Source organism: Hypanus sabinus, chromosome 19 (genome assembly GCF_030144855.1).
Source record: "Hypanus sabinus isolate sHypSab1 chromosome 19, sHypSab1.hap1, whole genome shotgun sequence".
Lineage (NCBI taxonomy): Eukaryota > Metazoa > Chordata > Chondrichthyes > Myliobatiformes > Dasyatidae > Hypanus > Hypanus sabinus.
The window spans coordinates 66,402,449-66,426,851 of record NC_082724.1 but is presented as its reverse complement, the minus strand read 5'-3'; the positions used below and the strand labels follow the sequence as shown (position 1 = coordinate 66,426,851).

Sequence of the window (24,403 nt, the reverse complement as noted above, 5' to 3'; positions counted from 1 at the left end):
ATTCATAAGTTCATTGTCCATTCATAAATCTGATAGTGGAGGGAAAGAAGCTATTCAGGCTCCTGTGCCACCACTTTGATGGTAGCAATGAGAAGAGGATATGTCCTGGGTGATGGGGGTCCTTAATGATAGATGCTTCTTTTTAAGGCATCGCCTTTCGAAGGTGACCTGGATGCTGGGGGAGGCTAATGCACGAGAAGGAGCTGGCTGAGTTAACAAATTTCTGCTGCTTTTTTTGATCCTGTGCAGTGGCCCCTCTATACCATGCTATGATGCAACCAGTTAGAATGCTCTCCATGGTTCATCTGTAGAAGTTTGAGAGTATCTTTGATGACATACCAATTCATCTTAAGCTCCTTATGAAATATAGTTGTTGCCATGCCTTCTTTGTAATCACATCAATATTTTTGGTCCAGGATAGATTCTAAGAGATGTTGACACCCAGGAACTTGAAACTGCTCACACTTCCGTTTCTGATCCCTCGATGAGGATTGATGCATGTTCCCTTTACTACTTCTTGAAGTCCATAAATCCCTTCTTAGTCTTACTGAAGTTGTTACTGTGACACCACTCAATCAGTTGATCTGTTTTGCTCCTGTATGCCTCCTCAGCATTTGAAATTCTACCTGCAATACTTGTGTCATTTTCAAATTTAGGGATGGTATTTGAGCTGTGCCTAGCCACACAATCATGGGTGTAGACGGAGTAGAGCAGTAGGCTAAACATACATCCTTGAGGGTACCAGTGTTGACTGTCAGCGAGGAGGTGTTATTTCTGATCTGCAAAGGTTGTAAGTCTCCTGATGAGTAAGTCAAGGATCCAGTTGCAGAGGGAAGTAAGGAGGCTTTGGAGCTTTTTGATTAGAACTGAAGGTATGATAGGGTGGTTAAGAAGGCATATGGTGCCTTTATTAGGCAGGGGATTGAGTTAAAGACCTAGGAGGTAATGTTGCAGCTCTATAAAACTGTGTTTAGACCTTACTTGGAGTAATGTGTTCAGTTCTGGTTACCTCATTATTGGAAAGATGTAGAGGCTTTAGGAAGGGTACAGACACGTTTTACCAGGATGATGCCTGGACTAAAAAGCGTATCTTATGAGAAAGGGTTGAGCAAGCTAGGACTTTTCTCTTTGGTGAAGAGGAGGATGAAAGGTGACTTGATAGAAGTTTATAAATTGACAAGAGGCAAAAGTCAAATGGGCATCCAGAGATTTTTTTTTTCCCAGAGTTGAAATGTCTAATACAATGGGGCATAACTTTAAGGTGTCAGGAGGAATTTTAGGGGAGATGTCAGAGGTCGGTTTTTTTACATAAGTTGGTGCACAAAGCACCGGAGGTGTTGGTAGAAGAAAATATATTAGGAAAATTTAAGAGACTCTGAGATGGACGCATGAATGAAACTAAAATGGAGGGAAATGAGGGAGGGAAGTGTTAGATTGATTTTAGAGTAGGTTAAAGGTTCGGCACAAAACCGATGGGCATGTACTGGCTATACCATTCACTGCTCTTGCACTGAGTTCAAGGATAGAGTTTTCCATGTCTTTATCTTCCATCCCACCAGCCTCCCCATGCAGTCCTCATTAATTTCTGCCACATTCAATACAATATCACCAGCATTTGTATCATTCCTTCTCTCCTTTTAACATTCCATAGGGCTGGTTCTCTCTGTGACACCCTGGTTCATGCTTCATTCTTCACCAACAACAAAATCCTTTTTCTTCTCATTGGCCTCTCCTGGCTTCCCTGTTACCTAGATTAACACATTTCTCTCTTCCTCAGTTCAAGTGAAGGGCCTCAGACCTGAAATAGTACCTTTTCATTTTCTGCTTATGCTGCCTGAACTACTGAGTTTCCAAACATTTTCTGTTTTCTCTAAATATCAAACTCCCCTTTACCTTAAATGTTCCTTCCAGGTAAAAGACAGATTCACTTGAATCTCTTCCAAATTAGTGTACTGAATTCAGTGCTTATAATGTTGGTTGCCCTACATTGGAAAAACTGAACACATCAGATGGCAGTTTGTAAAGTACCTCTGCTTGCTTTGCAAGGATAATCCTTAGCTTCTACTTGTTTCACTTCAGTTCTCTATTTCTCCACTAATGTTCGTTTTACTTTCTCTGAAAATGCCATGTGAGCTACGTGATAGTGAAAGTATTCTCTGTCATCTGGTAACCGCAAGATCTTGTATCACATAGTTCCATCCTAGTTCTTTTTCTTTGTCTTTATTCAGGTAAATCAAACCAATCACCATTCTCAGCTGTCTCTGCTGCCTTTTGTCTCATTCTTCATCTCCAGTGTATCACAAACATCATCTTTGTTCTCTCTGCTGCTTCAATTAATCCATGCTTGGTTTCTAACTTTTCTTAGTTTGACAATAGATCATATCTCTGAAAGATTTATTCTGTTTTTCTCTCCACAGGTGCTGTCTAATCTACTGAGTGTTGCATGATTTTCTGTTCCTGTTTCAAAACGCTATGAATTTTTTTCCTCTGCCAAAAATAAGAGTGAGGAAAGTTTTAGAATAATTAAGTTAATTTTTTTTACAATAATTATCAAAACCACTTTAAACTGAGGCACCATCTGCTCTCTGATGTACAAGATAGTGCAGCAATAATTTGAAAAAGATCATGGGAGCTCTCCCTGGAACATCAGTGTCTGATAAACAGCTCATGCAGTTGTTATTAAACTGCTCTGCTGGAGGTTGCAGTGTGTCAATTGTCTTGTGTCCTATGTTACAGCAGTAACATCATTTACAGCTGTGAGGCTCATTAGATTGTGACAAATACTATTGGAATGTATGTTGGTCTTTATTGTCACAAAATAATGAAGCGTATTTTTTGTGCCCTTTTTATTGGCAAATTGCAAGACATAGTGATGTGAATTATTGTGAGCAGTTTTGGGCCCTATATCTACAAATGGATGTGTTGGCATTAGGGAGGGTCCGGAGGAAGTTCACAAGAATGATCTTGGGAATGAAAGGGTTAATGTATGAAGTGCAGTTGATGGGCCTTTACTCACTAGAATTTCAAAGAATGAGGGGAGATCTCATTGAAACTTATCAAATATAAAGTGGATGGGAGAGGATGTTTCCTGTAGTGGCAGAGTGTAGGACAGAGGGTGTTGGGGAATGAATGGCTGACAGATGAAACCTATTGTTCATCATAGAAACTGTTCTACATGATTCACAAACATTGTCATTGAGTTGTTTTCACTTTAAGAGACAATGTCTGACATGTCAGTGTAAGGATACTGCTTTTTTGGTCTGTTCATAATGGAAGTAAAAAGCTTCAGCTTTTGTTAAGCACATAAAACAATTCTCACATAGCCTTAGAATATAAGGCTATCGCTTTAGAACAGTGATGCAGAGAAATTCCTTTAGTGAGAGGGTGGTAAATCTGTGAAATTCATTACCTCAGGTAAGGCCAGGGTAATTGGGTATATGTAATAAGGGGGTTGATAGATTCTTGATAATGAGGGTGTCAAAGGTTATAGATAAAAGGCAGGTGTATGAGGTTGAGAAGGACAAATGTGTGTCAGCGGTGTAAGCACATTGTAAGTTAGGCACTTTAGAGGAGGGTTTATATGTGGAGGTTAATTTTATATAAAAAGAAATTGTATTGTAACTGCTAAATAATTAATAATGCACAGTAGAATAGACTGAATAAGTAAACCTAATTCTTGAGACAGGTCAGGTGTCTTAAGTTTATTTCTTGCTCCCAGTTAGAACAATGCTCCACCTATTGTCCGGTTCTTTATCAACTTTTCCCCATTTTATTCTGAAGACTTAAAGCCTTATTCATGGCCAGAAAACCCACATGTTCCGCACATAATGGTGTGAGCTACCATCCTAATTGCTGACCTCTTCCCTTGTATCTATGATTATTCTTATAGACAAAATCTTAAATCAAGAATAAGAGGTGACATACAATTTAGGAATGCTGGCAGCTCCCATTTATTCACAAGTTAAGCTAATCCAGTGTGGCCCAAAATTCTAACTTGAGAATCTGCATGTCAATACGGTTAAGTAACATTTGACAGACAAAATTGAGTAACTTTCTTCACTTTTATTTGTGCTGGTGAAATCAACTGTCAAATCATGAAATCGTAACCTGGCCAATGTTTGTTTTTCAGTATTCAGCTGCTGCTTCAAACCCAGAGGCCAGAAGTTGAAGAAATGATCCGGGAAGTTGGAGTAGGACAATCCGCAATAGAGCAGCTGTCCATTTACTGTATCTCCTTAAAAAAGTACGAAAGAAAGTTTTCTATTTCAAATAATACGAATGGTTTAGTCAGCAGACTAAGGATGGAGAATCTATTTTTTTAAGCTGTGGCAGACCCTAAGTTTTGAGTCCATACAATGCAGTTCCTCACTAAAACGAATCCATGCAGTCTACTATTTTTTTTACCAGCTCTGATACTTTAAGGAAATCTTCAGCCAGAATCTGCAGTGAAAGTTGCTGTAGGAAATGTCATTGTGCTTCAGCAGATGGTGCTTACCTTGGGGTGAGGTAAGGCAGGTGGTTAAAACAGATTCAATCATCAATGCAATTATCTTGTTCAACAAAATTGTTCCTTAAACTTTGGAGAAACACACATTATCTTTGCCCATGTAAACCTATGCCCTCAAAGTATAAAGTGGGAGGACTTGGGGAATAAAAGACATAACAGTCCAAGTGTCCACCAACAAGATCCTCAAACTCTTAAAAGGATCATGTGTGGTAGTTATGTTTTAATTTAATGAGCTTATTTCAGATGCATGAAAGGGAAACAAGAAAAAAAAAGGTTCTAATGTGGCTATTTGAGTTTAGAAAGGTTGCTAATAATAATGCCTGTCAGTGCATTAAATAAATTTTGATAATAGATCTCCTTTCATTTAGACAACACTAGTAAATTTTGAAAAGTATTTATATTTTCCCGAGCTGAGACTCTTCAGAAACAAAGATGACTGAACTTAGGATCATAGTACAACCTAAAAATCTCTGCAGAAACCTTCAAACAATATGGAGAGAAGTAAGCACTTAAAGGAAGAGAAGAACAATGTACATACACTGTTAATTCCATTTACAGATACAACAGGGTCTGCTGTTGCCATGCAGGTCTCCAAAACTGTACAGTGCTATTATCCAGCAGATTGGAAACACTGTTTAGGGTACAAATCCTAGTCTCTCAATGGAGCCTATGAATGAATGTAGCAGTAAACTGTATCACTCTACTTAGTACATTAGCAATCAGTCATTTTAAGTTGAACAGTCACATTGTTTTTAATAATGTGAATTTGATTCTTTTTGCAGCTTTATAGAGCTCTGGATTTGACAGTCAGTTTTGGTTACCCCATTAGAACATAGAACTTGGTAAGCTAGAACACCGTACAAGTCTTTTGGCCCACAATGTGCCAAACTTTTAATCTACTTTAAGATATATCTAACCCTTCCCTCCTACATTGCCCTCCATTTTCTTATTATCTATATACCTATCTAAAAGTTTCTTAAAATGTCTCTACCAATCTGCCACCTCTGGCAGCGTGTTCCAAGCATCCATCACATTCTTGATATAAAGAACTTGCCTCAGACATCCCCCTCCCCCCCCCCCCCCCACTTCTTGCCAATCACCTTAAAATGGTGCCTCCTGGTATTTGACGGAGAGTACGTAGAGGCTTTGGAGAGGGTGCTGAGCATGTTTACAGGATGCCGCCCGGGCAGTTGGACAAACTTGGGTTTTTTCTGGAGTGGCAGGAACAAAGGGGAAACCTGATAGAAGTTTATCAGATTTTGAAGGGATTAGATGGGACAGACATCCAATATCTTTTCCCCAGAGTTGAAGAATGTCTAATACTAACTGGCATGCATTTAGGGTGAGACAGGTTAAAAGGAGATATGCAAGGCAAGTTATTTACACAGAGAATAAGAGTGCCTGGTGGAAGAAGTGTGCTGTGCACTGTGGAAGCTCTTAGATAAGCACGTGAATGTGCAGAGATGGAAGGATATGGACCTGTGTAGGTAGAATGGCCCAGTTTAATAGGCTTTTAATTACATTTAATTAGTTCTGCACAATATCCTGGGTCCAAAGGGCCTTTTCCTGTGCAGTTTTCTGAATCTCAAAATTAATTCAGCATATGAATTATGAATCTTTGAAGTATGAGCAATATACAATATATATAAGTAGTCAAATATATAGACAAATGGAATTGATCACAATGCTGCATTTTTATGGAAAGATACAGTTAAATGTTCTCAAAAAATCCTTGTGCTCCGATTTAATATTTTAATATTCCATATATAACCATATAACAATTACAGCAGGGAAACAGGCCATCTCAGCCCTTCTAGTCTGTGCTGAACACTTACTGTCACCTAGTCCCAAATACATGCACTCAGCCCATAACCCTCCATTCCTTTCCTGTCTGTATACCTATCCAATTTTTTTTTAAGTGACAAAATCGAACCTGTCTCTACCACTTCTTCTGGAAGCTTGTTCCACACAGCTACCACTCTCTGAGTAAAGAAGTTCCCCCTCGAGTTACCCCTGAACTTTTGCTCTTTAATTCTCTTGTTTGAATCTCCCCTACTCTCAATGGAAAAAGCCTATCCACATTAACTCTATCTATCCCCCTCATGATTTTAAATACCTCTATCAAGTCCCCCCTTAACCTTCTACGCTCCAAAGAATAAAGACCTAACTTGTTCAACCTTTCTCTCTAACTTAGGTGCTGAAACCCAGGTAACATTCTCATAAATCTCCTCTGTACTCTCTCTAATTTGTTGACATCTTTCCTCTAATTTGGTGACCAGAAATGTACATAATACTCCAAATTTGGCCTCACCAATGCCTTGTGCAATTTTAACATTACATCCCAACTGCTATACTCAATGCTCTTATTTATAAAGGCCAGCATACCAAAAGCTTTCTTCACCACCCTATCCACATGAGATTCTACCTTCAGGGAACTATGCACCATTATTCCTAGATCACTCTGTTCTACTGCATTCCTCATTGCCTTACCATTTACCATGTATGTCCTATTTTGATTATTCCTACCAAAATGTAGCACCACACACTTATCAGCGTTAAACTCCATCTGCCATCTTTCAGCCCATTCTTCTAACTGGCCTAAATCTTTCTGCAAGCTTTGAAAACCTACTTCATTATCCACAATGCCACCTACCTTAGTATCATCTGCATACTTACTAATCCAATTTACCACACCATCATCCAGATCATTAATGTATATGACAAACAACATTGGACCTAATACAGGTCCCTGAGGCACACCACTAATCACCGGCCTCCAACCTGACAAACAGTTTCCACCACTACTCTCTGGCATCTTCCATCCAGCCACTTTTGAATCCATTTTACTACTTCAATAATAATACCTAACGATTGAACCTTCCTAACTAACCTTCTGTGTGGAACCTTGTCAAAGGCCTTACTGAAGTCCATATAGACAACATCCACTGCTTTACCCGCGTCAACTTTCCGAGTAACCTCTTCAAAAAATTCAATAAGATTTGTCAAACATGACATTTCCTTCAATCTTTTTATATTGACCAGGTGTTGTAAGAGAAAGCACCATAACTATCAATACAATAAAGCGGACCAATAAATGTTTAACTAAATAATTAGCATAATAAATGAACAAATCTGTATTTTAATTGGGATGTCAAAAGAGTGATGACTATTTGAATAAAACTTATTGATAGTCTTTGCTGGCATTTTAGAGTTAGTTGAGTAGAAACACCTTTGAAGTGAGAGGAGATTTTTTATGAAAGTACATTTAATGCACTGACAGCCGTTATTATTGGGATCAATAGTTCTTACACAGAATGGCTAAGAAATTAACTTGAAATTAGATTACCTGTCATAAGAAGAGAGCCAGAGAATCATTAAAGCGTGTACTAGGGATTACATCTTTCATAGTTCCTTGAAAACATTAAAGTAGCTGTAGAAATATGGATAACTAACACTGACTATGTTAAAAGTATACAGCTGTGGTGTAATTGCTGATATTTTCCTCGGAGCACCGTAGGTTCAAATTGCTGTCCAGAGACTAAAGCATAAATATCTAAATGGATAGTTCCCCTGCAAAGTTGGGTTACTGCCACACTGTCATTGAAGTAATCTTTCAAGTGAGATATTAAATCAAAGTCCTGTCTGCTTCCCCAATTGGTCATATAAAAAATTTCCCATCAGCCTGTTTTAGGGATCAAGTGGAGTTATTGAATGAAAGAAAATTTATGATACAGAAGGAATTATTCAACCCATTGTCACTATGCTGGTCAAAAAAGCTCTCCAGTCTAATCCCTTCCACAACAATAGCTACAGCCCTGAAGATCTCAGCGCTTCAAGAAGGCAAACAAGCATGTGTTAAATGTGATGAAGATTTCTGTGTCCGCCGCTCTTTCAGCAGCAAGTTCCAGATCTCTTCTACTCAGGGTATAGAAAGATGCCTCCATCTTCCCACCATTAACCTACTTTTTGACCCCTCTGTTGAAGGAAATAGACACTTCCTATTAATTCTGTCTCGAGTCATTATTTTATTCACTTTAGTCTCTTATCCATTGAAAACTACTCAGACTCAAACAATCTCCTCTCATAGTTACAATATCCCAACATCAGTTTACAATATCCCAACATCAGTGTTGACCTGGGCACCCTGCCCAGCCTATTCAAATCTAATCAATGCCAGGCTGCTGGTTGTTCCATAATGAATGTCATAAACACATTTTTAGCGGTTAAAATGACACTATTGCAGCTCAGGGTGTCAGAGTTCAATTCTGATGTCCTTGATAAGGAGTCCGTGGAATGTGTGGATTTTCTCCAGTTTCCTCCCACAGTCCAAAGACATACTGGTTAGTAGGCTAATTGCTCATTGTAAATTGTCCCATGGTTAGACTAAGGTTAAGGTACATGGAGCTTAGAAAAATAGAGGGCTATGGGTAACCCTAGATAAGTTTTAAAGTAAGTACATGCTTGGCACAGCATTGTGGGCCGAAGAGCCTGTATTGTGCTTAGGTTTTCTATGTTTCTATTAATCAGGGATTGCAGGGCAGCATGGCTCGAAGAGCCAGGAGGGCCTATTCCATGCTGTATCTCAATAAATTAATAAATATTCAGTATTCCCTTGCTGTTAATTGGCTATTGTACTTCCTGCATTATAACAATGAATTAATGTTCTTCACTGTCATTGGAGCACCTTCTGACTTGTAATGTATTTCTTTGCTTCAGTTAGATCAACACATACATTACAGTTGCATCTAAGTATCCTAAATTATTCTAACTCCCTTTGAGATCTCTAAAAGGTGTACTTTTTTATTGGGCAAAAGTCAAGATCTGATAGTGAATGCTTAAGTACAGAAATGCTGATGTGGCATTGAGTTAATAGTGGCTGTGGGAATCTATAAAGATAGCCACTGCTTTTCTACATTTCCACATGTGCCTACACAGGATTTTTATATTCCTTTTTCCGCAAAATACTAAATCCAACTGCACAGTCTTGGATCTGTCCATGATACCTGTTTTCAACTTAAGCATCCGGTTAATATAGCCATAGTCAAGTTTACTGTCATTTGCACAAGTATAGGTGCATTGAAAACCTTACTTGCAGCAGCATCACAAGCACATGGCACTAAGACACAGTATTCATGGGAAAAACATCAATTAAACATAACTTACTAATAAAGGCCTTTTAACCATTGCTTTTGAACATTATCACACATGAGCCAGAACGTACTCACACAGTTTTTAGCAGAGCTAAGCACAGTAATGCTGTTGTCTCAGGGATTCAGATCCAAACCCAACCTCAGATGCTGTCTGCTGAGTTTGTACTTTGACTGACAGACAGACATACTTTATTGATCCCGAGAGAAATTGGGTTTCATTACAGTCACACCAACGAAGAATAATGTAGAAATAATGCAATATAAAACCATAAATAATTAAATAATAAGTAAATTATTCCAAGTGAAATTAAGTCCAGGACCAGCCTATTGGCTCAGGGTGTCTGACACTCCAAGGGACAAGTTGTGAAGTTTGATGGCCACAGGTAGGAATGACTTCTTATGATGCTCAGTGTTGCATCGCAGTGGAATGAGTCTCTGGCTGAACGTACTCCTGTGCCTAGCCAGTACGTTATGGAGTGGATGGGAGACATTGTCCAAGATGGCATGCAACTTGGACAGCATCCTCTTTTCAGACACCATCGTCAGAGAGTCCAGTTCCACCCCCACAACATCAGTGGCCTTATGAATGAGTTTTTTGATTCTGTTGGTGTCTGCTACCCTCAGCCTGCTGCCCCAGCACAAAACAGCAAACATGATAGCACTGGCTGCCACAGACTCGTAGAACATCCTCAGCTTCGTCTGGCAGATGTTAAAGGACCTCATCTCCTCAGGAAGTAGAGACTGCAGAACATCATGCATTTCCTAAATGCACTCCTTTGATGTGCTGTTAGGCAAATTAATGCTGCTACAGGTTGAGCACCCCTTATCTGAAATACTTGGAGCCAGAAGTGTTGTGGATTTTGGAATATTTGTTATACTGAGGTACCTTGGGGATGGGACCCAAGTCTAAATACAAAATCTATTTGCATTACATATACAGCTTAAACATACACCTGAAGGTAGTTTTAGATACATATACTTTGAAGGTAGTTTAATATAATATTTTGTGGTTTAAATGACATATAATTGATAATTTGAACCATCACAAAGGTAAGTTATCACTATGTCGGCCACCCAGTTGGACAGTCAGTGGCTGTTTGGTATCACCATCGTTCCCAACTCTGAGTTTGTGTGCTGTCAGTAAGCAGTATTTGAACATTAGTGCGATGAACAGGTGAAAGACAAAGTACATTTACTATCAAAGTATGTATACTGTTACAACTTTGAAATTCATCTCCTTACAGGCAGCCACAAAACAAATAAATCCAATGGAAGCCATTTTTTAAAAAAGACCATCAAATACCCAAAGTGTAAAAAAAACAAATCATGTAAACAGTAAAAGTAAACAAATGACATTCCGAACCAAAGTTTACGAACATGAGTCCACAGCCAAGAAGCCAGTTGCATCTGATCCAGGAGCCCATTATTTGCAGACCACAGCCTCATTTCAGCACAGAGATGAGTAAACCTCACAGAGTAGCAAGCTGAACACTGGCTTGTTCCAGTGCTTAAATTGACCAAACCTCAGGTCATTCCTTACTTTCAAGCCTAGGCCCTGACGCTTCGATGCGCTCTTGAGCCAGGAACCTGCTGTCTCAATTTGACCCATACCTGATCTTTCCAAAATCATCCAAACAACAGGTCATTCCTCGCTCTCAGACCCAGGCTCCATCGCCTTGACTGCTTCACCTCGGTGCTGCTGCATTGAATTGCTCCCAAGTCCACTCCAGCGGTAGCCAAACATTGGATCATTCCCCGCTCTTAGGCCCGGACCCACTTGCCACAATTTAGTACGTACCCACCATTCTTCAAGATTTCAGTTCACACCACAAAAATGCCAGGTCATACAGGCAGTTCTAAAGCTTAGCTCTAAAAGTGAAGTTACTGGCTACTGTTTGCAGTAATAATTTCTGATTAAGAAAGTGCATTTTCTTGTTGCAAGTTCTGCAACAGGTCTGCTGAATATTCACAATTGCCTTCAATTTTCAGTTGATCATGATTGATCTTTGTTTGTTTCTTGATTAAGCAGCATATGTTCACTCCAACACTACTGAATTCACTCAATCCACAATCAAGATCTTCACTTATCTCTTTATTCTATTTTTCACTAACTTCTGGTCATTGCATATGTGAGGATTACTTCTCAGAACTGTCTATGGTATGCAGAGGGCTGCGCATTGCCTGGGAATATTTGCAGCGCCTTGTGGAATTTTCCATTCATGATTTAATGTTAGTGCTCAAAAATTTTTTTGATATTGTAGGTTTGCAAATTTTGGTATGTTAGATGAGAGGTATCCAACCTGTATAAATTGCCTCTTAACTTAGGTGAATAGTGGGATGAATCAAAGGGGGTTTGATTGACATGTAGAAGAATAAGATTACAGTGCCAGTGATCTGTGTATAATCCCACAGCTGTCAGAGAGGAATTTATACATTCTTGTGGATTTTCTCCAGGTGATCTGGTTTCCTCCCACATACCAAAGACGTATGGGTTGGTAGATCAATGTCACATGGGTGTAATTGGGTGGTGCAGACCTGTAGGGCCAGGAGAGCCTGTTACCATGCTGTATCTAAATTCAATTTGAAAAAATACTGCAGCTTAGTTTAGTTAAATCTGCAGTTTGAACCATTACGGTCTCTCAATGCCTGGCCAGAAATTGTAGATGGTTGAAGATAAAATGTTCATAATACATCTACATTGGTGTTAAACTGGCAAATAACTGTGTTGAAAAGCATTCTTCTATTTCAACTGAATAGCCTGATGAGAGAAATTTGTTGTGGATGTTAAGATAAATTATAATCTTATTTCATAAAATCCCTGTCCACCTTATGAGGTACAGGGAGCTATCCTCAGTGACCCACCTTGTCATGATGTAAATTTTCTGCAGGGAATATGAAAACCTGAAGGAGACATTTAAATCCTTTGTTGATACGTCTGAGAAGCTCAAGAAAGAAAATTTTGCCTCCAACTGCAAGGTTAGTGTTATACCTCTAGATTAATAGATGGAAAGTTTCAATCACTGGTTTTCAAGCAATACACACAAAATGCTGGTGGAACGCAGCAGGCCAGGCAGCATCTATAAGAAGAAGTACAGTTGATGTTTCGGGCCGAGACCCTTCGTCAGGACTAATTGAAAGAAAAGATGGTAAGAGATTTGAAAGTGGGAGGGGGACCTGGAAGTCCAAAATGATAAGAGAAGACTAGAGGGGGAGGGATGAAGCTAAGAGCTGGAAGGTTGATTGGCAAAAGGGATACACAGCTGGAGAAGGGAAAGGATCATGGGGCCCAGGGAGAAAGGGGGAGGGGAGCACCAGAGGGAGGTGGAGAGCAGGCAAGGTCTGATTGTGAGAGGGGCAGAGAGTGAGGAAAAAGGGGAACGAGGATTAATAAATAATAAGGGTTGGTGTAAGAAGGGGAGGAGGGGCATTAACAGAAGATAGAAAAATCAGTGTTCATACCATCAGGTTGGAGGCTACCCAGACAGAATATAAGGTGTTGTTCTTCCAGCCTGAGTGTGACTTCATCTTGACAGCAGAGGGGGCCATGGATAGACATATCAGAATGGGAATGGGACGTGGAGTTAAAATGTGTGGCCACTGGGAGATCCTGCTCAGTCCGTCAGAGAAAGCAGGATCTCCCAGTGGCTACACAGACTGTTTTGCTGAACATCTACGCTTTGTCCGCCAGAGAAGGCAGGATCTCCCAGTGGCCTCATATTTTAATTCCACGTCCCATTCCCATTCTGATATGTTTATCCATGGCCTCCTGTACTGTCAAGATGAAGCCACATTCAGGTTGGAGGAACCTTGTATTCCGTCTGGGTAGCCTCCAACCTGATGGCATGAACATTGATTTCTCTAACTTGCGTTAATGCCCCTCCTCCCCTTCTTACCCCATCCCTTATTTATTATCCCCCCCCACTTTTTCTCTTTTTTTCCTCTCTGTCTGCCCCTCTCACAATCACTCCTTCCCTGTTCTCCATCTCTCTCTGGTGCTCCCTTCCCACTTTCTTTCTCCCTAGGCCATGATCCATGATCCTTTCCCTTCTCCAGATATGTATCCGTTTTGCCAATCAACTTTCCAGCTCCTCCCCCTCCTGTCTTTTCCTATCTTTTCGGATTTCCCCCTCCCACTTTCAAATCTCTTACTAACTTTTCCTTCAGTTAGTCCTGACGAAGGGTCTCAGCCCGAAACGTCGACCGTACTTCTTCTTATAGATGCTGCCTGGCCTGCTGTGTCCCACCAGCATTTTGTGCGTGTTGCTTGAATTTCCAGCATCTGCAGGTTTCCTCGTGTTTGCAAATCACTGGTCTTCTATTTCTTATCTCTTCAGTTTACAAAATACACAAAATATATTCTTTCATGGATTTTAGAATCTAGGAAATACTTCCTATCAATCATAACAGTTCAGTTTTATTAAAATGATTTAGTAAAAAAAGCTTGGAAAATATCTTTCTTTCTTCATTAGGTCAATTTGCCTATGCCAATACTTCAAAAGACTTGTATTAATCCCAGGACCTGCTCTTTCTATGTTGTCTTTAACTAATTTCTATAAGTAGGCAGCTATTAAATCTGTTTACACAATTCTTTTAGATATCATGCAGGTAAAGTCCTGTGTTAGAAAGATAACAATTTGTTCATTGCCTTTCACCTTCCAAACATAATAACAAGACATTCTCTGTGACTCTGCTTAAAGATTTTCTTCCTTGTTCAAACATGATGACCTTGAAATTTATCCTACTGTCTTTTTCACTGGACAGAGTCTTGTGTTGTTAAAACTGAGCAGAACTAATCTCATATCTAATCAAATTAAATAGGCAGAGGCCCCCACATTAGGAAGGAGAATACAAAGGATTGCAGATAATTGGGACACATCAAGAACAGACAGTTTTGGCCCGATTAAGTGGCTGCTTCAATTAGCTGAAGTTTCAAGGAAGTGGTTAAAAAGGTATAAAAAAATTGGATTTAAATGAAAAACAGAACAAATTAAAACACTATCAATGTTACTACAGTACTATAAAATTGTTTTCGGTCCTAATATTTATCAACAGAGGAATTCAGTGTACTGTGCTGTTCGTTTGATTAACTGGAAATGAACAAGCACCTAGTGTAGATAAAGGATACAATCCTTTTGATGATTGCATCTTCCAAATCTTCATTTTCATTATGATCAAGGTGATTGTTGATGCCTTCAAATTCTTCATTGTTGAATTAGTAAAATCCATTTCATTTTCACTCCTGGCCATTTCTGGCATCTCCAAGCCTGAATGCTTAAAACATCATTGAGCAAAACATTTCTGAATTGTCTTATTGCTTATTTCTCACCAATTATCAGTGACACAAATCACTGCTTTTTAAACATAACTGACACTATTTTTAAAACTCCTCACTCTAAGCACAGTGTACTGTCTTAATGGCCCTGCGACTGACACTAGTTAGAAACTGTTAGGCAACAGTCTCGTATCGCAATTAAGTGGCCCAAATAAACAAAGGGAAATCCAGCTATTTTCCTGATTAGGTTTTGTTCTTTAAGAGTGATAATCGGATGCTCTGATTAACTGATGGCCCAGTTAACTGGAATCCACTATTCCTATTTTTCTTGCCAATGGTATACCTAACTTTGTTGTACCTCTCCAAGTCAATTATAGCTGATTATATCTCAATACACCCTCTTTTTGAAACAAAATAATGAGAGATCTGTTCAGTTGAGAATTACATAATGTTTCAAATGGTAGGAATTGTTAAGGAACAACTTTCACTGATTTATTTTTACCTATACTGTTTTGATATTAAGCCATCATGATCTGAACACTTAGGGCATGATTGGCATATTGAATACAATTTCCTCACAGAGCAATCAGCTACTCTAAAGTTGGCCTCAGGACTTCATGGCTACATACACCTGTAGGAAGCTGATGAATCCTCTCTCTGATCACATTTCTAATATCTGGTTGGCCCTGTTGAAATTTCTTGATCTTGAAGGTTTGGTAAAAAATAATTCTACTGTTGTCTCCCGAGTTTTGGTAAAAACTACTTCTAATGTTGCTCCTCTTTGATAGACAACTATCAAATCAATGCACCTGAGCAACTAAGATAAATGAAAGTTCAAATTAGCAATGTCAGAATCAGATTTAAAATCACTGGCATATATCATGAAATTTGTTGTTTTGTTAGCAGCAATACATTGTAATAATAAAAACTAGATTGCAATAAGTACAGTACTGTGCGAAAGTCTTAGGCACTTGGTAAAACATTCTGTAAAGCAACGATGTTTCAAAAATAACTAAATGTTTCTAAATATTAAAAAAATACCGTAAAGAGCAGTAAATAGTAAAAGATCAATATTTGGTATGATGACCCTTTACCTTTTAAAATTGCAAATATATATCCCAAGACTTTTGTACACTGCTGTGTGCGTGGGTGGGTGTATGTGTACAAATTTAAATGAATAAATAGTACAGAAAGCAAGGGATAGTGTTCATTGACAGTTTAGAAATCTGATGGCGAAGAGGATTAAGCTGTTCCTGAAATGTGTGTCTCTTCAGGCTTTTGTACATCTATGGCCTAAAAAGGAGATATTTAGAAATTTGCTTTCAATGTGGGTAGAACAAATTTTTTTTAAAACATTCAATATTTTAAGAGGAAATGTGAGGGTAACCTCAAAAGCTGAATATGTTCCTTGATTTGTTTTCCTAGTCCCTTTTATTGTTGAATTCCTTTAGCTAGTGTATATGCTGTATTGAGTTTGAAATTGCTGTTTCTGTTTTAATTTAGTTGCAAAAGTGTATGTCACAACTGAAGAACCTGAAAGGCGAACTGCAGTCATCACAGGAGGAATTGCAAAATGCAGACAGGGAAATTATGGTACGTTTGGCTTTAGTGCATTGTGACTTTGAGTAGTAGATCCAAATTGTACTAAATTGATTTACAACACTATATTCTTATCAAGTTTCATTTTAACATAAAAGATATTTTATTTCTAAGGCGTTTCTGTGAACCAACTTCAGGTTAATAATTCTGACTGCTTTAAATCTGCATCTCCTGGAAATAATTAGTACAATTGAAGACTTGGGTAATAATTTTGGTGTCTAATTAATATTGTCGTTAAATTTTGTGCCAAATCCAGCTGATTTATTAGAACTGCAGAGCTGGATAACACTGTTAGAAGCAAGCAGGTGTTGGCCTCCCTGTCAATTCAAATACACGTGTTTGAATCCAACAGTAGAAACAGTAAAAGAGAACTTGTTTGAAATTCACTTATTTACAGCATGGGTAACAGGCCCTTCCAGACCAACGAGCCTGCGCTGCCTAGTTACACTCATGTGATAGACTAATTATGTAACCATATAACAATTTTAACATGGAAACAGGCCATCTCGGCCCTTCTAGTCCGCGCCGAACGCTTACTCTCACCTAGTCCCACCGACCTGTACTCAGCCCGTAACCTTCCATTCCTTTCAGTTCCATATACCTATCCAATTTTAATTTAAATGACAATACCGAACCTGCCTCTACCACTTCTACTGGAAGCTCGTTCCACAAAGCTTCCACTCTCTGAGTAAAGTAACTTGTGTTTGCCCCCTAACTCTCAACTCATGTCCTCTTGTTTGAATCTCCCCTACTCTCAATGGAAAAAGCCCATCCATGTCAACTCTATCTATCCCCCTCATAATTTTAAATACCTCTATCCAGTCCCCCCTCAACCTTCTACGCTCCAAAGAATAAAGACCTAACTTGTTCAACTTTTCCCTGTAACCCAGGTTTCATTCCAGTAAATCTTCTCTGTACTCTCTCTATTTTGTTGATATCTTTCCTATAATTTGGTGACCAGAACCGTACACAATACTCCAAATTTGGCCTTACCAATGCCTTGTACAATTTTAACATTACATCCCAACTCCTATACTCAACGCTCTGATTTATAAAGACCAGCATACCAAAAGCTTTCTTTACCACCCTATCCACATGAGATTCCACCTTAAGGGAACTATGCACCATTATTCCTAGATCACTCTGTTCTACTGCATTCTTCAATGCCTACCATTTAAGATGTATGTCCTATTTTGATTATTTTGATTATTTTGATTATTCCTACACTTATCAGCATTTAACTCCATCTGCCATCATTCAGCCCACTCTTCTAACTGGCCTAAATCTTTCTGCAAGCTTTGAAAACCTACTTCATTATCCACAACGCCACATACCTTAGCATCATCTGCATACTTACTAATCCAATTTACCACCCCATCATCCAGATCATTAATGTATATGACAAACAACATTGGACCTAATACAGGTCGCTGAGGCACACCACTAGTCACCGGCCTCCAACCTGACAAACAGTTATCCACCACTACTCTCTGGCATCTCCCATCCAGCCACTGTTGAATCCATTTTACTACTTCATTAATACTACTACATTAATACATTAATACTACATCAATACTACTAATTAATCCACTAACCCTCATGTCTTTGGAATGTGAGAGGAAACCCATGTGATCATGGGGAGAACATGCAGACTCTGCAGTCAGCGGTGGGAATTGAACCCCAGCCACTGGTGCTGAAAAACATTAAGCTAGCTGCTACATTGCCAAGATGACCATGAGGAAAATGACTCACTAATGTGGACCAGCATGCCACATTGTTTATTTTGTAACCTTGTGCCTTTAAAGTTGCAAAGCTCAAGAGGAATATTGAAAAAAATTGATGCTGATCCTCAAAGGCCATACTAGAAAGATATTCAAAAGTGAAAACATGCAACCAAAGAGAAGTACTTTTAGTATCTATCGATAAAATGAAAGGTAGTATAATTTAACCCAGTTAAGTGTGAGGTGGTTCATTTTGGTAGGTCAAATATGATGGCAGAATATATTATTAGTCGTAAGACTCTTGGCAGTGTGGAGGATCAGATAGATCTTGGGGCCTGAATCCATAGGACACTCAAAGCCGCTGCACAGGTTGACTCTGTAGTTAAGAAGGCATACAGTGCATTGGCCATCATCAATCATGGGATTGAGTTTAAGAGCCAACAGGTAACATTACAGTTATATAGGACCCTTGTCAGACCCCACTTGGAGTACTGTGCTCAGTTTGGGTGGCCTCACTACAGGAAGGATGAGGAAACCTTAGAAAGGGTGCAGTGGAGTCCTGGATTGGGGAGCATGCCTCATGAGAATAGGCTGAGTGAACTCGGCCTTTTCTCTTGGACTGACAGAGGACGAGAGGTGACCTGATAGAGGTGTACAAGATGATGAGAGGCATTGATCGTGTGGATAGTCAGAGGTTTTTCCCCAGGGCTGAAATGGCTAGCATGAAGGGGCACAGTTTTAAAGTGCTTGGAAGTAGGTACAGAGGAGATATCGGGTAAATTTGTTACACAGAGAGTGGTGAGTACATGGAATGGGCTGTGGACAACGGTGGTGGAGGTAGAAATGATAGGGTCTTTTAAGAGACTCCTGGATAGGCACCTGGAGCTCAGAAAAATAGAGGTCTATGGGTAACCCTATGTAATTTCTAAGGTAAGGACATGTTTGGTACAGCTCTGTGGGCCAAAGGGCCTGTATTGTGCTGTAGGTTTTCTATGTTTCTAGAAGCAGTTCGAAGCATCAAATTGTTGAAGAGGTTTTACCCCATTGTAGTATAAAAACAGGACATTGGGGTGGACTCTCTGCATCAGGACTGTATGGCAGTTTGCAGTATCTGCTGTATATTGTACTCTAGTTTAGTTCCTGTCTACTTAAAAAAAAAAAATTAATACTGAGAATAGAAGCCACAATTATTTATCTTTCTACTTCCATACCTTGTTATGAAATATTATATGTGAGTATTGATTTGAAGCATGCACCACAATCTGTGCTACAATGCTTTTGAGCTCATTATTAATAGAATATCAGCTAATGTGCTCTAGGGAAGGTACTGCAAAATGGTGTCTTCCAGTAATTCACCAGCTGCTAATTATGTTGGTGTAGGATGGAGTCATGGAGCACTACAGCACAGAAACAGGCTGTTAGGCCATCCAGTCCATGCTGAACTATTACTTTGCACCTAGACCATAGCTATCCATACCCTTCCCATCCATGTACAGTACTTTTCCAAACTTCTGTCAAATGTTGAAATCAAACCTGCATCCACCACTTGAACTGGCAGCTCGTTCCACGCTCACAACCCTCTGAGTGAAGAAGTTACTTCTCATGTTCTCCCCTTAAATGTTTCACCTTTCACCCTTAACCCATGACCTCTATTTGTAGTCTCACCTAATCTCAGTGGAATTTACTTTATTTACAGGTATACCCCTCAATATTTTGTATACCTCTATCAAATCTCCTCTCATTCTCCTACACTCCAGAGAATGAAGTCCTAACCTTTTGATCCTTTCCCTATAACTCAGGTCCTCAACATCCTGGTAAATTTTCTCTGCACTCTGAAGCTGTATATCATATTTGCTCATTTGTTCATGTTGTTCATCGAATGCACCAGAAATTCTTCACCCTTTCCCTTCATTACAGTACTGTGGCTCACAGCTCCACTGACCCAGGGTCAAGCCATCTGAAATTTGCACCTTCTCCCTGTGACCACTTGGATTTTCCTAGGTGCTCTGGTTTCCTCCCACATCCCAAACACTTGCGGGTTTGTATAAATGGTCACTTTAAATTTCATTGATGTAGGCGGTAATCAGGGTGGAGTTGATAAGTATCTGCAAGAAAATAGTTCAATTTAACATCAGAGAAATGCCAATAATATATATATATACTGAAATTCTTGTTCTTCACAGACATCCATAAAACAGAAGAGTGCCCTGAAAAATGTTAGAACCCCAAAGCCCCCTTACTCCCCCCCACACACTAGCAGCAGCAAAGCAACAACCCTCCCCACCCCCACTTACTTCCACAGAAAAGCACCTGCACCCTCCGCCCACCAAGCAAGCAGTAGCAAGGCCCCTGAGAAAGACAATGATCTACAGTACAACGAAAATTAATCATTCACCCAATAATCCGACATACCACAGGCTCTCTCTCCCTAATAGAGGGAAAGACAGGTGTCGCCCTTTCACAGCGAGAGGAGAGATATAACTAAACAGCTTGCTGATTTGCGATGCTAAAGTCTGTTGCATTGCTTTTTTTCCTCCCCCCCAAGTTCTCGGTAATCAGCAGCAAACTCTTTCCCACCAATGAGAAAGATGGAAAAGGAGATCACCCTAATGTTCTGTTTTCTCCCATGGCGCTTCATTCAGTGGCACCAGCATTGAATCAGCTCCCCATGGGACAGCGAGGACTTGGAACCCCAAAGGCATGCTCATCTTCTAGGCCACATCCTTGGGATTTTGAAAAGTGGCCAGATGTGAGTCCCTGGGAGCAGGTCCAACCACCACAAGGAACCGAAGTATGAGTGTAACTCCAGGTTAGGGTCTCCAATATAACCCTGCCTACCCCAAAAAGGAAAAAGAGAGGAAAATGAAGAAATTAAGCTGTTTCTGCAGATGAACTTGAAGGAGTCGCTGTTATGATCACATGGAGATAAGTGAAAGAAATGGCTAGATGGCATTGCTTTGAGAGCTAACCAAATGGCTGTCCCCTATTTTATGAGGAACTATAGTGTGCCTTTGCCCTTAACAGTCATCTTCTCTGCTCCTGACATCTGAGATTCTTGTCTCATCAGTGCATTCAATATTGGTTTTACAGAACTTGAAGAAGAAGGTGGAATTCCTACAGAAGTCCCTGAGTACACCAAATCGAACCAATGAAGCAATCAGCCGTCTAATCTTTGAGAGGTGGGTGACCTAGCTCTCCCACCTTGTGGCATAATATTTATAAATATTCTACAGACCGTATGAATAAATGTTTTAAAATTCATTTTTCTTCAAGTGTTGATTTAAAAACTAGATGGCAGAGTGGGCTATGAGAATACAGAGAGGCTTCAAGGGATTATAGGTTAATTGAATAGAGGACATTGCAGATGGAATAACATTGCAGGTGAAACCAGGTGAGGTCATCCCTTTTGGCAAATGAATAGAAAGGCTTTTGTTTTAATGGTGGGAGGTGCTAATGTTCAGAGAGTCCTGACTATCCTTTCACATAAATCACTGAATGTTAACATGAGGTTCAGCAAGAATTTAGGAAGAGAGACCATATATAATAGATTCTGATTAATTTAGACACCTCAGGACCAGTACATTTTGGTCCGGTTAAGCAGCTGCCACAAAGTCAAAGCTTAATGAAATCAGTTTAAAAGGTATAAAAAAAAGACAAACTGAGTAACAAATTATGTATTTAAATGAAGTACAGAACAAATTAGAGCACTACCAATACTATAAAATTGTGCTTTAGTTCCTAATGGTTATCAATGTAGGAATTTAGCCATTGCATGCATACTGCCGTTTTCTTTCGATAGACTGTAAATGAACAAATTCACTGCAGACATCTAGTGCTTTTGATGTTTACAATCTTCATTTTCATTATAACATTCAAGACAATTTTTGATACCTTCAAATTCTTCATAGTTCCTAATTTGTGAAGTAGTGAAATCATTTCATTTTGACTCCCACCCATTTCTGGCATCTCTAAGCTTGAATACTTGAAACTGCAGTGAACAAAATGGTTCTGAATTATTTTGCTGCTTACTTGTCACCAACTATCAGTGACAAAAATCCTTGCCTTTTGAACACAAACACACACAACTGACTCTATTTAAAACTGATCATTCTAAGCAAGGTGTAGTATCTAATGAGCATGCGTCAGTTTATGCGACTGACTCAGAAATTGTTTGGAAACAGTCTCCTATCCCATTTAACCACAGTAGGGTCTCAAATAAATGATTAAAATCCCAGTTATTTTCTCAATTAGTTTTTTGTTCATTAAGATTTATCCCAGTAGATGGCTTGATTAACCAGAATCCACTCTATTGGTTTCTATTTCAGGAGAATTTGAGTACAAGATCAGTCACATATTGCTCCAGTTATAAAGGGCCCTTGTGGAACCAGATCTGGAATATTATGTTGATCTGGTCTCCCTACCTTTGGAAAGGTAACTTGCCATGCAAGGAATGCATCAAAGTTAGCCAGATTGATTCCTAGGATAGCGGGTTTGTATTATGAAAAGAGATTAAGCAGACAAGGCCTACATTCTCATGGATTTACAAGAGTTAGAGGCAATTTTATTCAAACTTGTCAAGATATTTAAAACCAGGAATTACAGTCTCACAATAAAAGTTGGCTTTCAGGTCATAGATAGAAAAAAAATGTCTTTACTCAAGTGGTAATAGAATTTTCTATTGAAAGACTAAGGATGCTTGGTCAGTGAGTGTAGTGGGTTAATGATGGTAGGTGAAAGACCATCCATGATCTTATTGAATAGCAGAGCAGGCAGAGAGGCCAAATAGACTACTCCTGATATTTCTCAAGATGTTACATCTTATGTCCTTTTATTTCTATTTTGAGATACATTACAGAACTGGCCCATCTAGCTCTTCGAGCAGCGCCACTCATTTAACACAAGCCTAATTATGGGACTATTTTCAATGATCAATGAAACGACTGACTGGAATGTCTTTGGACGGTGGGAGGAAACCAGAGCATCCTGGAGAAACCCATGCATTCCACAGGGAGGATGTGCAGGCCCCTAACAGTTTTCATCGGAATTGAACTTCAAACTCTGATGTCCTAAGCTGTAATAGTGTCTCACTAACCAGTATAGTACCATGGTGCCTACTGTTTTCCCTGGGCTTGGCAATGATATCCATGTAAATATTATCAAACACAGTATTTTTCCAGTTCCCCTTCTCCTTTTACCAATGTTCCTATGGAAACAATTTCACCACTTGAACTTGTATCTGCAATTGAAAATACTGTTTACTTGATCCATCAAAGTTCCTTGATTCTGAGACTTGCTCAAAAAAAATAAAAAACATCACAGTAGCAAGGTTTAACAGGGGAGTGAAAATCTAGAGCAACACGTGAGGGGAAGGGGGGATAAACTGGATAGCTCTTTGCAAGGGCCTGTACCTACAGGACAATCAAAATGGATTTCCCCGTAGTACAATTGCACTGTATCCTTGTTTCAACACTATTGCAACCTGTTGCCTCCTTAATCACCACCTCAAAATGTTAGCCCTTTCCCTTTTGTGTGAACTTGGAAATATCTGCATTTAAAGAACTGGATTGTTTCAAAGTCCTGTCATGCAAATGAAATGGCATTTATTTGAAATAATTTTGATTAATCAGCAAAGTAGATTATTTGTCATAAGACATAGGGGGAGAATTAGGCCATTTGGTCCACCGAATCGGCTCTGCCATTTAATCATGACTGATTTATTATCCTTTTCAACCCCATTCTTCTGCCTTCTCCCTATAACCTTTGAAGCCCTTGCTAATCAAGAACCTATCAATCTCCATTTTAAATATACCAAATTACTTGATCTCCACAACTATCTGTGGCAATGAATTCCACAGATTCACCACTGTCAGGCTGAGGAAATTCTTCCTCATCTCTGTTTTAAAGGGACAAACTTGTATTCTAAGGCTGTGCCCTCTGGTCTGAGAGTCCCCAATTATAGGAATGAAGGCTTCAGAGCTGTGCTCACTGAAGTTTATAAGAATAGGGTGGGAGGGGCAGTATATTACTAAAACCAATTGAATACTGAATGGCCTTCAGTAGGTCTTAGTTATATCCTGCCCCCACCCTGTTCTTATAAACTCCAGCAAACACAGGCCCGGAGCCATCAATTGCTCTTGTACATTAATCCTTTAAT

The 24,403-nt window shown here is 39.4% G+C and overlaps 1 protein-coding gene across 3 annotated transcripts in view; it reads left to right on the top strand.

The window, feature by feature from the left end:
* traip (TRAF-interacting protein) overlaps positions 1 to 24,403 on the top strand; it is a 79,235-nt gene that overhangs the window by 25,324 nt on the left and 29,508 nt on the right. For all 3 annotated transcript variants that reach the window (XM_059944591.1, XM_059944592.1, XM_059944593.1), the window contains 4 exons: positions 4,130 to 4,243; positions 12,546 to 12,633; positions 16,433 to 16,522; positions 21,340 to 21,428. In XM_059944591.1, coding sequence (XP_059800574.1) covers positions 4,130 to 4,243; positions 12,546 to 12,633; positions 16,433 to 16,522; positions 21,340 to 21,428 — 381 coding nt within the window. The remainder of the gene's footprint in view (positions 1 to 4,129; positions 4,244 to 12,545; positions 12,634 to 16,432; positions 16,523 to 21,339; positions 21,429 to 24,403) is intronic.